General features: G+C 49.3%; 1 protein-coding gene across 4 annotated transcripts in view; it reads left to right on the top strand.

Moving 5' to 3' along the window:
- Positions 1–21,198, top strand: part of LOC311360062 (IQ motif and SEC7 domain-containing protein 1-like) — an 84,083-nt gene that overhangs the window by 12,474 nt on the left and 50,411 nt on the right. For 3 of the 4 annotated variants that reach the window (XM_084480143.1, XM_084480149.1, XM_084480145.1), the window contains exons 3-4: positions 2,344–2,448; positions 17,608–17,727. In XM_084480143.1, the coding sequence (XP_084336269.1) occupies positions 2,344–2,448; positions 17,608–17,727 (225 nt within the window). The remainder of the gene's footprint in view (positions 1–2,343; positions 2,449–17,607; positions 17,728–21,198) is intronic. The other variant, XM_084480144.1, reaches the window with a different exon arrangement.

The following is a 21,198-nucleotide window of genomic DNA, read 5'->3' on the forward strand; positions in this document are numbered from 1 at the left end:
GCACTACAGCGCACCAAACCGCCTCCACGCGGGTCAGTATTACGTCAGCCCCGGAGGCTGTTTGGAGCCAGACGTTGTCTCTCTCGTCTTTCAGGAATATGCGCTAAATACAATAACTGTTGTTGAACTGTTGATTTTTAATCGTTTGTTACTATAATTATACAGGCCAAATCAAAAGTGTTTAAATAGAAGTGCAGTGCAGTGTTTGTAGTTGGATGATATGAGCAAATATCAAATATCGTCCAACTTGAGATGCTTGCAAAACAAAATGGCTTGTCGGAAACCACAATATAAGCGCATAGAAATTGAAACAAACTTGATAACTTAATAGGGACTGTGTTGTTGTGTCATCGATTTAAAGACGAGCGCTTCATTAGTTAAAGACACACCCTCAAGCGGTTGGCCTTGTTGCTATGAAGATGCAAATCCTTATCACAACAAGACGCTCAGAGTCAAACCGAATGCAGCCAAGTCGGCCTTCGTGTATGGAAAAGGGCCGTTGTGTGCCGCTTGGCATTAACGAGACATGGTTACCATGGTGAGTGAAGCTGGGCTGACCCGTCCTTGTCATCACTGTAGAAATGTAATACAGCCGGGGCCACGGCTTCCCTCCAGGGTCGTGCCCGTCTATGTCATGGCCTCATCATCATCCTCATCCACGGAGAGTCTCAGGACCAATCTAGCTCTCTCTCAGGATCTCTCGAGGCTCCACCATGCGAGCCCGTCAACTCCTCTTGTTTTCCTCGTCCGTCTCCTGTTGCCATGGAGAGCGATGCTCCTCAAACGAGAGAGAGAGAGAGAGAGAGAGAGAGAGAGAGAGAGAGAGAGAGGCTAGGCAGTGAGCCAGCCGCGTTCGTCCTCGAGTGTTCCTCTGTTGATCGGCCCACGTGGCTGGAGCCCGATTTAAAATCCGCAAGTATGGTTCTAATCCTGGTAACAACAACCCTAACATAACCCGGCGTTCGATTGGACCGAACTTGATAACATAGGAGTCCTATGTTGGGGTGGGAGTTAAAGAAGGTCCTCCTCGCCCTCTTTAGCTGGAGGTGGAATTTCGGTTTGTGAACTGACGTGATGTTGTGTGAATAACGAGCAGTGCTAGCAGATCTGAAAAGTTATTGTTCTCGCTCTCTCCCTGGCTCGCTCGTCTCTTCAGAACCCACCAATAGGAACCTGGCATAAATACATTCAGCCTTGTTCAAGGTTCACAGCTCCCCTCTGAGCCCGAGTACAGAGAGACATTAGCATTTCTTTAAATGAATAATTGATTAAGCCGAAACAGCAGAGTGTGGCACTAGCCATGATGCCATTAGCTGCTAATACCATTCAGGGTCTCTGTGCGGGGCTGTGATTATATGCTCATATGTCTTTTTTCATTCCCACTCTGTATTGAGTTTGTATAGTAAGTATTCTTCTCTTGGAAATAAACCAAAAGTTACCAAAAGGCAAAAAGCAGAGAGAAATTCTGTTTTATGAGCCCCTTTTATGTTCAAAACTTGCTCATGTTCAAAATCTATTTTGAGGAAGGCCGTAAACATGTGAGTGTCTGAATAGGGTTTTGAATACAGTTTTTAGGGAACAAGCCTTCGCCATAATGAAGTGAAACAGGTGAACTGAAACACCCATTGTATTTAGTGGGGTTTTTTTCACCAGAAGGAAGTGCTGAAAATAATGCAGCCTGTGCCGGCTGTGAGATACAGCTGGCGTGTCACAGCCGCACCAGGCAGGTGGCGAAGATCACCCAAGTCCCCAGACTGATCGTCTCCCACAGAGAATTGTATCTCTGTGGAAATGCCAGAGCAGCGCCAACTAAAAAGGTGGCTGGTGGGAGTTGGCACTGCTCCCTAATAAAAAAATATAGAAGTCTTTGTTTTTCATCCAAAGGCCATCTTGATGCAGATATCTCTATAAGTAAGCACGTAGGAGGATATTCAGTCTGTGTTATTTGTTTTTGTAGGGTAATAACAAACTTTTTGGTTCTCTTCAGACTTTTATTACCATATATTGTATACAATAATACTTGTTTTACTATTGTAGTATAATATGGCTCTGTGCTTTGCTGTAACCGCTATGGCAGCTCACACTGGTGTGCTTTATGATCTTAGGTACCCTGCAGGGGGGAAAAATGAAATGGTAAAAATCCCCATGTCGTAAAAGTCACAAAACCCCTCAACATGAAAAAGGTGTCGAGGGCGAGATGGATGAGTTTAATTGCAATTGAGTTCACACTTCTCACGTCCACTGTGTTCCCTCAAGTCACCGTTAAACATGATGTGTCCTTCGTTTCCTTGGAAAAAACCGAACATAGGCTTGTTGTTCCTAAAGTATGTGTTTCCTGTGCAGGAGACACGCCTCGCTGCCCGGTGAAGTGATGGAGAACCCAGGGAACATGGTGTCCGGCAGCAGGAGAGGCTTTCCCTGCCGCAAGTGGAAGTCTGCTTCCTTTGGGTACAGTACAATGTTATTGCTTTTCCCCCCTATAGTTGTGTGTGTGTGTGTGTGTGTGTGTGCGCTTCAGCCTATGCAACATTTCAGGTGCTGTGGCTCAAAACAAGTCTTGTTTCACAACCTGCTCTGATGTAGTTGTTGTTCGATCACCGATGCACACGATCGCCCCCGGGCATGAAGGCAGCCTTGTTCGCTCTGATTCCAAAAAAAAACATGTCACACGCTCTGCAACTCTCTCTGCTTACTCATATTTATTTCATGACTCAGCACTTTTTGATGTCGCCGATGTGGCCTACCCTGGCTCGCCAGACAGAGAACCAATTAGATCCAAAGTGTGTTGTACCCGAAGCTCATCACCCTCAAGCAGTCCGTATCCGTTGTGCAGAAACTGAGTTTGACGAGGCTGTAAGAACCAAAGAACATCATTGAGGAGAAAACAAAGACACACATACACACCGCTTGTCTGACACTGCATATAGAGTATGAAACAAGTTTGTCCGCAGAGAACTTACTTGGTCTCGGCTTGCTGCAAAAAAAAAAAAACCAACTTCTTTTCTAGTGTGCTGCCGGCTTTAGGAAGCTGCCAAAAGTAGGAGCTGCAGAGGACGGCTGAATGCTTGGCTCCTAATTGAGTTTTGTTCTTTGTCATTAAACCCCGATCCGCTGCCTCTCCGTAGATCTCTCATTATAATTCCTACTTCGTACGCATACTGTTGACGTACTTGCAGACAACGACAACGTTCTGGGTTCTGGAGTCCTAAGGACATCAAGGGAACATTCAAGACTGAGGGAACCTTTCAGAAAAAAGAAACTGTTGTTGATTGTTAATTAATACCACACGCTCCCTTTGTGTTCAGCGTGCACCTCTGCGTGAACCTGGCGCAGAAAGAGCTAATGGGTTAGATGGATCGTGACGGCGAACATGACTGATACGCTGATCGGGGGAATTGTTTTTCCCGCCGTGCCTGCGACACTGGGGCTGTTTGATCGTTGTTGCTGTTGGATGTACACTCTAATTAATTGACATCATCTCCTCTCTCCTGCGTTTCCCCCGTACATCTTGATAATGCTGGTGCCTATCATCAGTTTCAGCTGATTCATTACAGCTGATGATGTTGTGGTGTTTTTCTCTGCGCTGGATAAGACGATTCAGGAGATTATTTGGGGTTATTACAACTTTCTGAAAACCAGCATTTTCGATTAGTTTTTTTTTTCATGCTCATTGTGCTCCCTGATAGGTTTCAGCCTATCTTAAATTTGAACTTTATTGTTGAGTTTTTCAACAGAAACTCTGAATGGACAAAGTGACCGAAAGTAAATTGCAAAAGGTAACTACGGATCCAGTCAGAAGTCAGTTATGTTGTTGTTGTTGGGTTGTTGTTGCGTGGATCCTACCTAACTTACTTCCCAGCGTTCCCTGGGGACCGGGCTAATGGTCCTCCCATCTGGCGTGATGTAATGAATATGAAACACTGAATCCCACTCAGTGTTTTGCTTTGCCGTGCAGAGGCGGCAGGGCTCTCTGGGTAAACGGTTGAACCTGCTGCTGGCTGTCTCTGTGGCTGAAGAGCGGCGGTGATGGCAGTGGAGGTTCATTGCTTTTGGGAGCGCTGCGCCACATCCTCTCTGGCAGGACATTAAATCATGCCACTTGTTTATCTGCTGCCGACGCGTGGAAACACTCACTCGTATGACAAACCTCAGTGTGAATCATCGCATGTTATGTGCCTTCACGTTGATCTATACTTTGAGTTATTTTCGGGTACAGTTTGCTTTATATCAATTCATTTAAAATATATACACACTTTGTTTTCAGTTTTCATATTTTTTTTTATCCTCTGTTTAACTGTGTGAATACGTGTATGTGTTATTACCCTTAAGAATGACATTGCCTGAATTAATCTTCAATACAGTATTATATTTACATAGAAAATACAATAAAAACATAAGTGATCTCTGGTGAAGATGACCATTTGAATGTTTGTCCCAATAGGCAAATATTATTTACTTATTTACTTACTTATTACTTATTATTATTATTATTATTATTATTAATTATTATATGCAATATAAAATTGCTTTTCCCTGTATCCGTACTTGAGTTTCTGGTGTGTGTGTGTGCACAGTATTCAAAGGTCATTTGAGGACAAGGTGACCGTTTTAATTATTGTTTTGCAGTTGGTGAACGGGGAATTTCACAACCGCTGGGCCTGTCTACCTGTGGTGTCCCAGTGGCAGCAGGCCACCACAGGGCGGGCTCTCCTCTGTCGCTTAGCTGTGTGTCATTTGAGCAATCACTTTCAAGTTGAGCTGAACAGACGGTAAAAACGGAAAAGAGCACCCCACAGGGTGATTTGACCCATTACTCGTTACCTGACACCTTTTTCTTTCTCCTTTTTCTGTGGGGAAAGAAACAGTGGAAAGAAATGAACGTAGATGAATTGTACCCCTTGTTTGCTCACACCAAAAACAACTCTGGCTGTGCAATGAGTAACGACCAGGGGTGTTGGAGACTAAATGTGGAGGTAGATGAGCAATGGAAGCCTCCGTTCTGCCTCCGAGGTACAGCAGCATGCATATGTAAATCTTCAGGGGAAATTAATTGTGTTGACTTCAATGCCAACATTTGTCTTTTTCTTTTAAAGAAGGGTAGGCAATTTATTTTTGTATTTGCTGATCTGTCTAGCTACCAACCTACCCGGCTACATGCTACATTTCTCATGACCGTAATCTTCCATGAGCCTAGGCAGATCTATTGCTGAAGCTAACGTGCTTGCCTTGTGTTTTGAGGGCGTGGCTTTGGTGGCCTGGAGGGAGGCCTGGAGAGAGGCCTGGAGGGAGGCCTGGAGGGAGGCCTGGAGGGAGGCCTGGAGAGAGGCCTGGAGAGAGGCCTGGAGAGAGGCCTGGAGAGAGGCCTGGAGAGAGGCCAGGAGAGAGGCCAGGAGAGAGGCCAAGAGGGAGGGGTGTGATTTTAGTATTGTTTTTTTTTTGGCTTACTGTAGCTTTCTCCAATTACCTACCCTACATTTAAGCGGAGTGTGAGTGTGAGTGTGTGTGTGTGTTTACTTTAGTTCAAGTGAAACATTGATTTATTATTTCATTAATACTTAAAGCACCAATAAAAGGCACTGCCTTTAATATCTACTGGCAGTTACATTTATATACCTTGATGAAAGGAAAAGCCGCTGTATAAGGGTCTGTTTGGACCCGACCGTTGTGGAGCTCGCTTCTCAGCAGAGGATAGAAATATTGAGTTTCCTCCTGCTGTCCAACGGTGAGGCGCGTGTGCCAAGTTTCCCGCCCGGAACACCAGCTCATTAAGGGTTTGATTGTTCTCCGTGGCCCCGTGGATTAAAAGGTCTCGCTTGCTCTTTGGTCGGCTGGCCTCGCATACTTTTGCTGCCGGTTTTGCTTCCATTTTCTTTCCCGCAGGGAATTTGCACGCACGCGCACGCTCACGCACACGCCAACACACAGAGACACTGTCCTGAATGCTTTCCTCTCTCCTCCACAATCTCTCATTCTACCTATGTCTCATCTATCACCATTATAGTCATGTGTCTGCAGCCTTCTGCAGCTATCCATCAAAACAAACTCCTGCCCATCCTCCCCTTTACAGTATCCCCATCCCTCTGCCACTGATATTTTTAGGTGTCTTTCTTGTTCAAGCCCGCAAATGGGATTTCAATGCTACTTTTATTTGTTTCCTCCAAGGTTGAAGGAGGTGTGTGTGTGTGTGTGTGTGTGTGTGTGTGTGTGTGTGTGTGTGTGTGTGTGTGTGTGTGTGTGTGTGTGTGTGTGTGTGTGTGTGTGTGTGTGTGTGTGTGTGTGTGTGTGTGTGTGCGTGCGTGCGTGCGTGCGTGCGTGCGTGCGTGCGTGCGTGCGTGCGTGCGTGCGAGCGATAACTGCACACAGCATCTTCACGTGAGGACCAGGACTGCATTTATTTTTGTCCACGTCATAGCGGAGCAGAGAAAGTACCCCTTTCCCCAGGTTACAGGGAAAGGGGTTTAATTGCTTGATACCGGGGGAAGGACTGCGGTGATCCGAGGGCAATGAATGGGGTGCGGGTTCACAGTCCCACTAGAAAGGGAGCAGATGGGGGGGGGGGGGCGCGCATATTACCGGCGTATTACCCTGTCAGCGCCAAGGGACGTGGGGAATACAGGGTCTGTCCATTCCCCCATATTGAGAGGACTCGAGAGAGACTTTTAGTAGTGTACAATCCACTTTCAGTAGTGGTTGAGACGCTGTGGCGGCTTCAAACCTAACTGGGCACTACCTTACCCAAACCCTACGTCAACATGTTCTGAAATGCACCACCACCACCACCATCCCTGTGCTCTAGCCTCTGTATTTCCTGCCTGCAGCTGGCTCCTGGTGCAGCCTGGACCACGTTGACTCTGCTCTGTACGTAGAGCTCTGGCCGCAGGGCTGCCTCAACCCTCTTCCATGCATCCCTACCACCTGCCCCCCCCCCCAATCATCTCTTCCCCCTCACCGTTCCATACTCTCTCCCCCCTCACTGTTCCATACTCTCTCCCCCCCTCGGCGTTCCATACTCTCTCCTCCTTTCCCATCTTCACACTCCCCTTTCCTGCCATCCTCTACTGTATGGTTCCCTCCACTGCCCCCCCCCCCCCCCCACACCTCAAAAGAAACTCATCCCAGTTGATTAGTGGGGGTGAAGTCTGTGCCTGACGGGGTCGGACGTGAGGTTGAATGGGCTCACGCCTGCAGTTTATATCACAATGGACACGCACACGCACACACACACACATGCACGCACCATCCCTCAGGGATCTTTCTGTGAGCTTTGTTTAAAAAGCACTTGAACAACAAAGTCATTTTTGTTGCACATCCTCCGATGATTTTCTTTTACAAAAGGAATCCGCTCAGGCTTCTGATCATGCTTCTTATGTGAAGCACTGTGTAAAGAGAAATAAACAGGCTTCAGAGCCGGAGTCCTGGGCTTCAATTCATGCATTAATAATATCCCCCGGTTGCACCGCGGTCTTCATCATGTTGAATAGCTGTTACAGCAGCCGCGGTGGTGTAGGTGGAGCTGCCGATGGTGGTGATGGAGGCGGAGATCTCCAGTCTCGGTAACACTGCACAGCAAATTGATTACTTTGAACGGCCTTCTTTTGGCTCCGTTGCAAGTGGCTAATGGGCGGTGCGCTGAACATTGCAGATGCAGGGAGAAAAAACACATTATGGATGGTGCTCTAGCCGCGGTGCGTGTTGGGGGGGGGGGGGGTGTGTGTCACGCAATGATCAAGAGGCGCTCATCACAGGTGAAGGTAGTAGCACGCTTTGCATGGTTTGCTTGAACACGTGCATAAAGACATCGACACACACTGCAGAACTCCCTCCCTGAGGATAAGGATGTTTATTAGTAGTAGTTGCGTTTTGCTGGATACTTGCTCCTTGGTCTCGTCCGTCCTCAGAAATAGTGAGGTAATGTCGGAGCCGTGCATAGGAGGTTATGTTACAGGACCGTGAGGAATACCAACCTATACGTTATTCCTATTTAATTATCCTCTGGCGGCTGAAACGCCCATACGATTGCCCATCCTATCCGAGCCTATAAAACGCCTCCTTTTCCCTTGTCCCCATTACTGGCTGCACGTATTCCACCACCGGCACTGTTCTGTAAAGTTTAGCCGGCGCCGAATGGTCAGTCACAGCAGTGATTTAATAGGCCAATGAAATGGCGAGCCCGTTCCCATTATGTGTTTGAACTCTCTCGCTGGGAAGGCGCTCCGCCCGCTTTGATGTTCCCCGACCTCTCCTTCCTCATCGCTCCGTGAGTTAATTATGGGCCTCGAACTGCAACATGAAGCTGTTTCCCCACAACACCAGACCCGGGATCTGGAACAAATGGGTCCATGTGGCCTTATGTAGCTTTAACTCTCCCTCCCTCCTTCCCTCCGCCCTCTGGCCCTCTCTCTCCCTAGGGGAGAGGAGCAGATGAGAGCACCGAGTGTATTGTGCTGTATCACTCCTACAGTTTATTTCGTGAGGTGAAATGAGGATGCGAAATAAGGAAATTAAAATGTACTCTGTATTTTGCATCTCGTGTGTGTGTGTGTGTGTGTGTGTGTGTGTGTGTGTGTGTGTGTGTGTGTGTGTGTGTGTGTGTGTGTGTGTGTGTGTGTGTGTGTGTGTGTGTGTGTGTGTGTGTGTGTGTGTGGTGGGGCTGGGATTGGTTTCCATACAGTGTGTACCTGGCCCTGCACATTAGCTGCTTTAAAGACAGAACAAAACAAAACGGGTGGTCTTTGGTTAACGGAGACAAGGCCAGGTTATACATGTGATTAAGAAATGTTAATATGCAGCCTTGGTGGGATATGAATCATTAATTAACATTTCAATAGTCCAAATATTGAATTTTGTGTGTCAAATTTGATTGTAGTTTTTTATTGATTTACATTGTCAGCAGGGGTGAGGGGATCGTAGCTTTTGTTTTGTGTAATTCTATAAGCCAGGTGGTTTAATATTCTGTGCACTCTAGTGTCAGTTGTGATGTATATAATGGATTTCACATGTGTCAGATTATTCCAGATTTCTTTGTCATCTTCCACACACAGGGTGTACATCATCTTGTCTGAAATGACATTCTGATGATGATGATGATGATCATCATGGAATATAATAGAAAAAAGAGAAAAAATAATTATCTTTTGTCATTATACTCGGGTACAATTTAGCATGGCTTCTCAGTGCAGTTTAAGTAAGAAAAGGCAAAATAGATTAATTATAGCAATACCAGAAAGCAGCATTAACAGCAGCATAATGTTTAAAACGCTTTAAGTCGCATGTGGAGTACTAGTATAAAGGCACTAGTTAAATAAAATAAACTAATTTACAGAGGTTGAATGTATGTGAATGCATAGATGCTTAATACTCTGAGGGTGTGTGTGTGTGTGTTTCTGTGCGTTCAGGCGCGTCACAGGGCTTGATGCGTGTTTGTGTATCCCCACAGTTCCTGTTATCTGTGCTGAGTTCTGGGCAGGGAGGGTGTGATGGAGGCACCCGCTCTGGGAGAAAGGCTTTTCCTCAGTCCATTGAACAGCTCTCTCTCTCTCTCTCTCTCTCTCTCTCTCTCTCTCTCTCTCTGTCTCTCTCTGTGTCTCTCTCTCTCTCTCTCTCTCTCAGCGTCTTTGTACTACAGTTGTTGCCTTTGATCCTGTCATCGGTTTTTAGGCATCAAAGGTTGAAGATTGTGACCCGAATCGATGTTGCATCTTACACCTCATCTTCAAGACCTGAACTTTTTTCCTAGTCATTAACCAGCATTCAGTTCGATTTTCTCTTCTCAGTCTTTTCTCCGTGGACATTACCACTGAATAGACTCCCCTCGCCATTTTCTTTCACCCTTTCAGCTCATAATATTCTAACATGCATACATGTTGTTTCTTCCCTTTTTTTTTAAAACAGAGCTGGTTTTCACAGTCACCTGTGCTTCCAGGCATCTGTCGGTGTTTGACGGACGTTATGCCACGCAGAGAGAGGTCGTACACCCACGCCGGACAACAGATCAAGGCTTACTGAGAGCTGGGCCATTCAACTCTGCAAACATTTGCCTTTGAGATTCTGCACTAAAAAACAACGAATGTACAAGCGTGCGAACGTCAAGCGTACTTTGAAGCATAGCGGCGACTGGAAACTCTGAAACAAAGTGTGCCTACTTGGCACGTTTTATGCAAACCGCAGCTCCCCTTCTTGTTTATGTTAGATAAGGTTCATTTCAACCTGTGCCATTTTGTGTGTGTGTGTGTGTGTGTGTGTGTGTGTGTGTGTGTGTGTGTGTGTGTGTGTGTGTGTGTGTGTGTGTGTGTGTGTGTGTGTGTGTGTGTGTGTGTGTGTGTGTGTGTGTGTGTGTGTGTGTGTGTGAGATAAGATAATAACTTGAGCTGGGTAATTCCTCACAACAACCAAGATGTGCTCTGACACAACACAGCACACAACACTGATGAGACATCCGAGCGCTGCTAGCAACCTCAAACGCGCGTTGCTAAATCATCAGGACTGGTACTTCTTATGCTTGACATTGCGGTGTCAGATTGTTATCTGTATCCCCCAACCCCCCCCCCCATGTTTGGTTTAGTCAATACTCGGAATAGCTTCCCATTCCCGGCATTGTTTGTGCGTTTGTCACATGGTGCGTACCGCGCATAGCCCTTTTATATAGATGGTAAGAAAAATCTCAATGTGTAATATCCATGCATGGAAAAGCAGCTTGATTGGAAAAGATGATTGTAGTTTCTTTATGTCTTCTTTACATATTGTCTCCGGCGGTTTTTCCCTTTTTAACCTGTGTGTCGGAGTCTCTGAGCTGTGAAATGGGTGAACGCATCCGCAGAGCACAGAGCCCGCCAGACGGCAGACACCCGGTACGCAGGTGTCGCATTCAGACTCATGATCAAGTGTGTCCTGATCCGTCTGATCGGGGCCCCCCCCCCGGGTGCCCGGGGATAACATGGAGGCCAGGATACAACGGCCTTGTGTTAAACCCTTCACGGTGTCCCCCACCACCGCCTAGCATACCTTAGGGGATGTAATCCAGGGAGAGATTAGTGGTAAAGCAGGAGGTGGAAGGTGCGGTGGGATCCGCAGCCTAGCCTCACTTCATCTAGCGCCAGCCCCACGGGGGGTCTCGCTGCACCGCCGGCGCGTCTCTCCATCTGATGGGGCGGCGTAATTTGCAATTCTCCAGCTCTGGGGGAAGGAGGAGGGAGGGAGGGAGGTTGGGGGGGGGAGGGAAGGGGGTTTGGGGGGTGTTAGTCTTGGAAAGAAATCAGAGTTGAAAGCGCGGCTGCCGGTCCACGGCGGATGCAGTGGGATACAGCTGTTAGTGTGATGAGACACTGGCTGGCCCCGTGATATAGTTGTCGGGGACGAATGCCCCCGGTGACTGAGTCGCGAAAAGGATTAGATTCCACGCGCGGTAGATTTTCCCCCTGCCTAGACCTAATAAGGGCAATACGCCTCATCAGAGCTGTGACCGTTAGCCTGGGGCTTAAACAGTGCTTATTGCCTCCACAACGAAGATGCATTGCCAAGGAAAAATCGAAACATTAGAACATTAAGAATGTTCATTTATCGATAGTGGGAGGACCTGCTTGACCATTGCTCGCTTTTGAAGCTGATGAGATGCCGAGTTTTGATTGGTTAGCAGTAGGAACTTGCTGACTGAGAAATCAGCAAACTCGGCTCAAAGTTTGTCTTTCTGTGAATGCATGCATGAGATTGTATACATTGCATAAAAGACAAACTGACCCAGAACAGAACTTAATTCCCATTCCAGTAAGTTTAGTTGTGGTTCAGTATGTCTTTACGCGTCGAACGCATGCGTTGTGTCGCTTGGCAGCCACGGCATACCTGACCCAGGATTACCTCTGTAGGATTGATGGGGTCGGCTTAACATATGACACACTGCAAATAGGCCTTTCTGAAATGCAAGCCTTTCAACCTCCCCGCCGCCCTTAGAGGACTTGCAGCAAGGCCTCGGAGGTCACCAGGGGTCGTGGTTCTGTGTTCCTTCTAGAAGTGTGTGTGTGTGTGTGTGTGTGTGTGTGTGTGTGTGTGTGTGTGTGTGTGTGTGTGTGTGTGTGTGTGTGTGTGTGTGTGTGTGTGTGTGTGTGTGTGTGTGTGTGTGTGTGTGTGTGGTACTGCAAGCATCCAAATCTTTTTTCTAGTTCCTTCAGAGCAGGGAGCCATGTTAGTGACTGCTGATTCTCTCACTCACTCACTTTCTCTACGGGGGAGGTAGCTGCAGCCTACACAGCCATGTTATTACAGGCGACAACTCCATGAAAAATAAATGCCCCACCTCTCTCTTCCTGAGCGGGGTCAGGGGTCAGCAGCAGCGGGGGAGCTCCATTTTTCCAGCTGGTGACACTAATTGCAGGGTTTTAGAAAACGTGTTTGAAGGTGGAGTTTTGGTGCTTGAATAATGGATATATTTATTTATGTTCAGCCCTACCGTGTTGTTGACCACGCTGGGTGTGGAGGTGTGCAGATTGTCATCGTTAAACAGTCCTCACCCTCTTTGTGTCTCTAATCAAGCCTTTTGAATCACCTCTCGTCCCCTTTTAATATAATAAGCAGTTGGGTGTGAAAATATCTCTTGCTGAGCTTGAATCCCAGTGCACTGCAAATCACTTATTATTACAAGAATCAATGGACACTCTGGGGGCCTGAGTGTGGTGTGTGAGGTGAAGCACTGCCATCTGGTGGTCAGCAGACCATAGTGCTGTTTGTAAGGTTTGGTACCTCTCACTGTCTCTATTGGTTGACGTTGCAAGCACGCACGCACGCACGCACAGAAACACAAACGCATGTACAGATACGCACACAAAGACACACAGAGACACACACACATGCATGCACAGAGACACATACACACGCACGCACAGAAAAATACACACACACACACACACACACACACACACACACACACACACACACACACACACACACACACACACACACACACACACACACAGACACACACACACACACACACACACACACACACACACACACAGCTAGCAGATTTTCATTTCCTCCATTGCTTCTCTCCCAGGCCAGTATTGGAAACAAGGAACCCAGCAGAGCAGCTTAGTTAAAGGACTAAATGAGGCTTCCCGCTGGTCCACAGGCACAGATTGATCCATCCGTGTGCATCTGTCACAACACATCCAACCCTTCTCTCCAAACAGGAACACAAACGAACACAATCAAAACCCTGCTACAGTCCACCAAGTGTGTATTCACACCCCAGGAAATAAGCCATAGTACTGCAATCATTTTGAGGACTAATTTGTGTTGTGGCTCTAGTTCCCCCCTCACCATCTTTTACTATGAAGTGTAAAATCAATAATGGTGTGTATTTTGGATGTAGGCTGCGTCTTCTGTCGGTTTACATTTGTTTGGGTATTTAACTGTTCATTTACATAATGCAATCAGCTGGAGCAGGCAAAGACCAAACGTAGTGAGTTCTTCATTAGGTGGGATTGCTATTCATGTTATGAGTGGACTGTGATGAATACAGATGATCAGTGGGAGTGATTCATGGGAGTGTGGACGCAGCCGTAGCGCGTAGCATTTACGTGTGTTTCCTTTGCATGCCAGAGCATCACCATGGTCCATGAGTGGTGTCACTCATAGACATATAAACATGGACGCCGCATTGGCCTTGAGATCATCAGCGTCAACGTCGCCACCATATCAGAGAGGCCAAGACGTTTTCTTAAAAAAGCACTTGATAAAAAGCACTGATGTTCTCACTTCTTAACCGATTTCAAACCTCTCCAATATGGCGCCGATGACGTATGATCCAAATCTCAACGTCCCGTGTATGTTTGTACTGCGGGGTCCATGAGTGTGGCCTGCACATCGCAGCAGACCCCCAAATTACAGTTTTGCGCCTGTGTTCGTCCTACGACTTGGACACTAGGTGTGGTTATGTCACAACGCTCTGTGTGAGCGCCATTATTTATGCACCTTTTTTGACCGGTCATTTAACAAAACTGATCATTGCAACCATTTGTACCGTCTAAAAGCTGCTCAGCCTGAATATCTCTCCACGCTTTAAGGGGCAAATGGAGACATGCTCCCCGCCCAGCAGTGCTCCCCGGGCCCATTGGCATTCTGCCGGCTGCCCGGCTCCGCCCGCTCTGTGATTCACTGACACTTTGAGGCTGTGCTCAGTGAGGAGGTGCTGCAGTTGGCTGCTCCTTCAAGAGGGCAAGGAGGAGGCAATTAGGCCTCAGCTCATCTGTATGCACTTCCTGTGAGGCTAGAGCCAACCCTTTTTCAATGTGTGTGTGTGGGTTCGTGGGTTTGTGTGTGTGTGTGTGTGTGTGTGCGCGCACCCGTTCGGGTTTGTTTGTGCTTGTGTATGTCCAACCGTGTGTGTGTGTTTATGCACATGCTTATACATGCAGGTCTGTGCTTGTGTGTGTCCTGGAATAGCCCGGCCTGCTGGATGAAGAGGTGCCATATGGAATGAGGGGGTGGTTGGCACCGAGAGCCCACCACCCCACACTGCATGGGAGATGTGTGTGGGTGGTCATGCTTCAACACACAAACGCACACAGGCCGATGGGTCTGTGATTGATGTCTGCAGCGCAAGAATAAAGGAGGACAATCCAAAGTAATGGCCTTAATGGCTCTTGTATTGACTTGAATGTTTTGAGCACGTTTGTATGCATGCATGTGTGTGTGTGTGTTCGCTCCTCAGCATGTGGTTGCATATTACCTTGTAGTGGCCGTAGCATAGCATGGCATGGCATCGGCATGGCTATAGCATTGTATAATACAGTATAAGTGTGTTGAAAACCCAAATGGCTGGTGACACCCCTGTTGGCACATCTGGCCATTTGGAAGAGTGTGTTGCTCACCGCTGCTCTGCTGTGGTTGTGTGTGAGCGCGTGTGAGCCGACTGCTAATACTCTGCCCCGGGCTCCCCCAGCTCCCCTCCGTGAGGATGGACATTGATCACGTCTTCTTTGCCCCCACTCAAAGTTTCTTTGCAGTGCTTTGCTCTCTCTCTCTCTCTCTCTCTCTCGCTCTCGCTCGCTCTCTCTCTCGCGCGCTCTCGCTCTCTCTCTCGTTGTGAGGACGTACAGCGCCCATCATTTTGCTGAGAGCTGTATTAGTTGGCAGCAGCTCCCCGGGCACAGCTGTGCTCGGCTGTCACGGCAACACGCCGCGAGTACATGCGCCAGACAAAAGCCCTGCAGCGGGGCGCCTGGTGTGTCTCTGTGGGGGCCACGTGACGCGGGGGGGGGGCCGTATCGACGCCGTTTGTGTTTCGACCCGAGGTTGTGTGTTGTCAATGATGCAACAGGCGTTTGTAGTATGCATGTGAGCGTTTACCATACACACTCACTCACACATTCACACAAACTGGTACAGACTAGAGTGATGTCCAAGCCACCACCCACCGCTGCTTTTAACTTTAATGACATTGATTTGTGCCGTAGAAGTTTCCAAAGGTTGAACACACAATCCCCCTCTTGGGAGTGAGCTTGTGTTTTCAGTACAGGGGGGTCTCTCCGTATCTCTTTCTCGCTGCTTGCATTTGTAAAGACCCTGTTTCCAAGACGTGCTATAGTGTTGGTAAAATTGGATTACTGTAGCGCATTGGTCATTTGTCTTCTAGGTATCTGTTTTTAGCTGGTCGTTTAAGGGAGTATTGTTCCCAATTAAAAGGCCTGGCAAATGAAATGGCTTCATCTCCATCCCTCTCTCTTGCTGTCTCTCGCTCTCTCTCTCTCTCTCTCTCGCTGTCTCTCTCTCTCTCTCTCTCTCTGGCCAACCGCACAGGCTAGGCATGGTACCCCTGGGTGCTGGTGTCTTGTGCAGGGCTAAGGCTCTGGGGCTCTGGTTACAACCCATCCCCTTGCACACGGGCCTGCCTGGGACATGGTTGCCAGGTGATGGTTGTCAACAGCTGCCTCTTTGCCAGACAGTGTGCCAGAGGATGCTGCTGATGTGTGAGCCACACATTTGTAACACTATTTACCGTCTGTTTTCAAATAACAAACATGCGCTCGCATTAATTTTTTTATTCCTGTCACGGTTTGCCATCGCAAATTAATCATCCTAAGAGGATATCTTTCTTTCCTTTTCTTCGCCAAATCAAAGAGTCTTTTATTTTTTTATTTTATCCTTATATTTGATTTATAACATTTCCCTGATTTTATGTGATGTCTTTATGATGCAAGGCCAGTGCAAGCCACTCTAATTCCTTCTCATTTCACATGCAGATTTAGTTTGCCGTGTGTCATCCATTGAACAAAAAAAAAAACTGGCTACACTCATACTGGTAAAGTCACCCCTTCCCTGCTCATTATACTCTTCCTCTGTCCTTCGGTTCCATTATGTACTGAATTTTCCTTTTTTTTCCCGCTCCCGAGAAGCGCTGGTTTCCGATGCCACGCGCCATCTGTCCGCTCTTGGCCCGCGTGGTGAAGAGCGCCTTTACCTACTGACTGCTTATTTTCCCACAGCCTCATTAGAGAGGAGAACCGTGGCAGTTGAAAGAGACGGTACAAAGGAACGCATCGATTCCACTGGAGAAGGGAACATAAGGAGGGGGAGGGGAGGAGAGGAGAGGAGAGGAGGTTGATGTGTAGGTGAAACTGAGTGTTTATTATAATTTTTTCATTTGAAAATTGGGTTTGAAGGGGTTGTTGGAGATCGGGTGAGACAGAAGCAGAGAGGGAGGGGAAGAGAGAGGGAGAGTAAAGAAAGGAGAGAGAGAGAGAGAGGGGGGGGGGGAGAGAGGGTGAAGAATGGCATGATAATGAGCCCTACCTCTGACACATCCTCCTGTTTCTATGGAGACCAAGGAGCCAATCACGTGGCACGGTGAAGGACTGTACTATCCAGGGTGGAATAAGAGGGTGGAGTGGAGACGTGGTTTCCCAGCTCGTCCGTCTTAATGAGACGTGAGTGTGATCCGCCCCCCCCTGGTGGCCCTGCCCCGGGCTGCAGGCTCCTTTGTTGTTCCAGGCAGCCCTCCTCCCTCCCTGCCTGCCCCGTCCCTCTCCTGCCGTATCACAACCCGTCCCCCCCCCAGGTGTCCGCACGCAGGCTGTGCATCAGCCGCACACAGGCAGCGCCCTACAGCTCCTCTCCTCTGAGCCGCACACGTGCGAGGCTACACACACACACGCACACGCGCACACATACGCACACGCACACGCACTCACGGATAGACGGATAAACACACACGCACACACACAGACGGATACACACACACACACACACACACACACACACACACACACACACACACACACACATAGACGGATGCACACAAACGCACACACACATAGACGGATGCACACACACGCACACACATATAGACGGATACACACACGCACACACGGATAGACGGATACACCCCCCCCCCTCCCGTTGGCTGCTTGGGCGCTCCTTGTTACATCACGTGCGCTGGCTCTCTGGCTGCCTGTGTTTGTGACTGGGAGCGAAAGAGAGGGACCAGAGTGAGGGAAGAGGGAGAGAGAGAGCGAGCGAGAGCGCGTGTGTGTGTGTGCACGCCGTGTGTGAATGTGACTGAGCCTGCCGACACCGTCCCGTCGTCGCGACAACCCCCCTGAACCAGTACTCCTCCAGGATGGACAAGCCCAGCGTGTGGCGCGCGGTGGTGAGCACCACGGACCCCCGGAGGGCACGGGACCCCGGGTGTCAGCCCCCCCGACCCAGCTCCGCCATGGCGTACCGGCTCTACGACATGTGAGTAGCGCGCTTTTGGGGGGGGGGGCGCGGCGGAGCAGGGGGGGGGGGCGAGGAGGAGGAGGGGGGGTCCGGACGGAGCTACCTTGGTACCTTGGTCCTCTGGTTGGCAGATGCCAGTGTGGGGGGGCTGGGGGGACGGGGGGGGACGGGGATTGCAGTGTCTCTATTGTGTTGAGTGACGGTGCTGAGTCACCTATGGCTCTCAGACCCAGCACTTCTCTCTCTCTCTCCCCCCCCCCCCCCCTTCTTTATCTGCCTGCTTGGTAAACAGCCGCTGTCCGGGTGCTGTCCTGCAGTGGGGGGGGGGGGGGGGGGGGGCTCTGGTTTCAAGGAGAAATCAAATGTGAACTGAATGTCCCTGTCCTGGTATAGGGTGCTGCGTCTGTTGTAAGGGAAATGACAACGTGGTCATGTGTGTGTGTGTGTGTGTGTTGTGTTTTCCATGTCTGGGAGAAGTGACAGATTTGTGGGTGATGCAGTGCCAGCACAGATTTGACACAGGAGTTCCTCCCAGCTGTGTGTGTGTGTGTGTGTGTGTGTGTGTGTGTGTGTGTGTGTGTGTGTGTGTGTGTGTGTGTGTGTGTGTGTGTGTGTGTGTGTGTGTGTGTGTGTGTGTGTGTGTGTGTGTGTGTGTGTGTGTGTGGTTTTGTGTAATTTGTGTGTGTCTATATGTATGTTTCTATTGCATGTTCTCAGAGTGTGTCTGCAGTCAGGGTACATGCGGCTGGACCAGGCTGTTATTCACGCTTAGCCGACCCTCAACCCTAGTCCCACTGGCTCAGTTTCCCCGGCCATCTGAGACCCGTGTGGCAGCTTTGCAGGGGAGCAAGCTACAAGGAAAAGTGCTAATTTCCCCCCCCCCCTCCCCATTTTGTTCTCTTGCGTTAGTTATTTTGGGGCTCCTGTTATTTGAGTTTGTGCTGTTTGCTTCCGGTGTCTGCTGCAGACATCACATGGCACGATGTGCGGCCGCCGAGCCCTCGGAGAGCCTCCAAGAGACACCTAAAGACACCTCACCATCCGTCCACCTCCACGGTGTGTGCGTTCACCTCGTTCACCCAAACACGTGACGACGAGACGCGGGATTTCGTTACTCAACCGTTTCTTTTTCCACCGGTTTCACTTTCATTTTCGTTCGTCAGGGTGTAGATGTGTTATCCTGCGAAAAAAACCTGGGTGGCATTTAAGCGCCAACCTCCTTGAAGGCCGTGTGGTCGACCCGGTCCGGGGGGGGGGGGGGGGGGGCGTCCCGGCCGGGGTGGTTAAGCCCGTCTCACCGCTCGGCGACCGGGCCAAGCTGGGTGGCGTTATCAGCGTGATGCATCGCTCCACCTGATGGAGGTATCAGTCAGCTTAATGAGCGAGTGCCCAGACCTTCACGGACCTCCGCCGAATCCTTCATAGGCAATCTGCCCTTGTCACTCAGGCCCGATGATGGCCGCTAGTGTCTTCCCTTTCCCTTCTCTGTCTTTGGCTTGTTGGAGTGCGGGTCAAGCATGATTCTCCCCGCTTCCCTCGCTTAATCCTCTGATCTGGTTTATGTGGAAAAAACGCCGGAACGCACGAGCGACACGCCCGACCGAGATTGCGTTTTTTTTTTTTTTTTCCCCCTTTGGAAGATTTCTGCATGATGCGTGAAAAAAATAAATCTCTATTTCGTTCTCACTCCGATTCAGTATCAGCGCCCTGTTACCCCTCCGCCCCTCCCCCCCCCCCCCCCCCACCCCCAAGCTTTCCTAGAAACTACCACTCAGGCCTTGAGTAGTCCCAGTGCTAAAATATAAGAAGTGACTACTACTAATGTGGAACACGCTCTTGTTGTTGTTGTTGTTGTTGTTGATGATCTAGCATTCAGCACTATGCGTCTGCCTGAGTTGTGACTCATGCCAAGCATTGCTGGGACCCTCCTCTTATAAGGAGCCGGGGCTGAGCGGCGCCACCGCGCTCTTATTGTGCATTTTCACCATCGCTGGTGGGGCTTCTGCTCTTCTGGATTATTATCATTGGAGGCACGCGCGCTGTTACGGCGGCACGTTGGTGGTCACAGGGGGGGGGGGGGGGTCTGGCCTCATGACTCCCGCTCATGGCCCTGAGGGGGCTGCGCATGCGCCAACAGAACAGACTTGACGAGTGTGTTTAGGTTGCTGAGGTACAGCCCACCCGATGGTTGGTTGTTGTTTATCGTTTATCGGCCCCTGAAACACGCACCCCTGGATGCAAGTCAAACACTATGCCTCGGCGTGTGTTGCCTCAATGTGTTTCTGGAGTATAATGGTGATTGTCACTCCTGTCACAACGCTGTAATTAGTAGCCAGGATAGGGCTTTTACTTTGACGGGGCCATTTAGTTCACCGGTTTTCATTCAATAAGCTGGTGCAGTGGAATGTGGAAACAAGCCGGACTGCACAAAGCTCCAGTGATGGGATGTTTTACTAATCCTGATTACCCTTTGATTCAACTGTGGACAGTAGCTACACCAACAGCCTTATTGTGGATGTAGGAGTGTACTGTGTGTCCTTCTCCTAGGTCTGTAGAAAGGCTGGCTTTATTACATGTATGCCCTTTAAGGGGCTCGATGCCTCACATCCTTCTGCGCTGTATTGGCTGGCGGTGAATGTAAATGAATTCTCATTGTACAGCGCCTGCCCCAGTGACGCAAGAGATGAGGAAAAAGCAAGTGCGTCATGGCTGGCTCTAAGTCGCTGACGGCACACTGCCGAGCGGCAGAGAGCGTAGGTTCTGTGGACTCACACAGCGAGGGCATAAGGGCGGCCGCCCTGCTGCCGGCCTGGCGTGGTCCCGCACGGGCCCCCGGGGCCCCCGCGGTGAGCAGTAGGACTACATGCCGGACACGTACACTGCCACGTGGATGACCGCTTGCTGTCACTTCACATCACCTTAATGTACGGGGAGGCGCGGAGTACCATGACTGAAGTCAGTCTCCACACAACAACAACAATAACAACAACAACAGCAGCAGGGTGGTGCTTGGTATGGACGCACCCTCTGTCGTTGTAGCAGAGCGAAAACCAGTCCGGATTCATGGCGGTCGTGGAAGGGCACTCTAAATGAAAGGGCACTTTCATTTGGAACACTTTAGGTTGAATTCATAATGGTAATCATCTCCTCTTGGACCAAAGCAACACCCAGTGATTCACTCTCGGTGCTGACAGACCCAGACAACGACAGAACGGGGCCATGCTCTGTGCTCTCCACCGAGGGGATATGACAAAGCGGGCCAGAGCTTCCTGAGGTCGTTGAGTCAGAGTCAGAGAATAAGGGAAACGCATCCGTTGTTTCGCGTGCCGACATTGGAGCGATGGCTGCTTCTGCAAGGGCAGCAAAAGATTAAAAAAAAAAGAAAAAGGCTGACCGAAGCCTGGCATTTGACCAACCCAACCCACTTTGGACCATCTGGATATTTATAGACGAGGGATGCTAATCGAGCTAACGGCTAGCTTGTTTGGC

The sequence above is a fragment of the Micromesistius poutassou genome, assembly GCF_964030765.1.
Source record: "Micromesistius poutassou genome assembly, chromosome: 15".
In the NCBI taxonomy this organism is placed as follows: domain Eukaryota; kingdom Metazoa; phylum Chordata; class Actinopteri; order Gadiformes; family Gadidae; genus Micromesistius; species Micromesistius poutassou.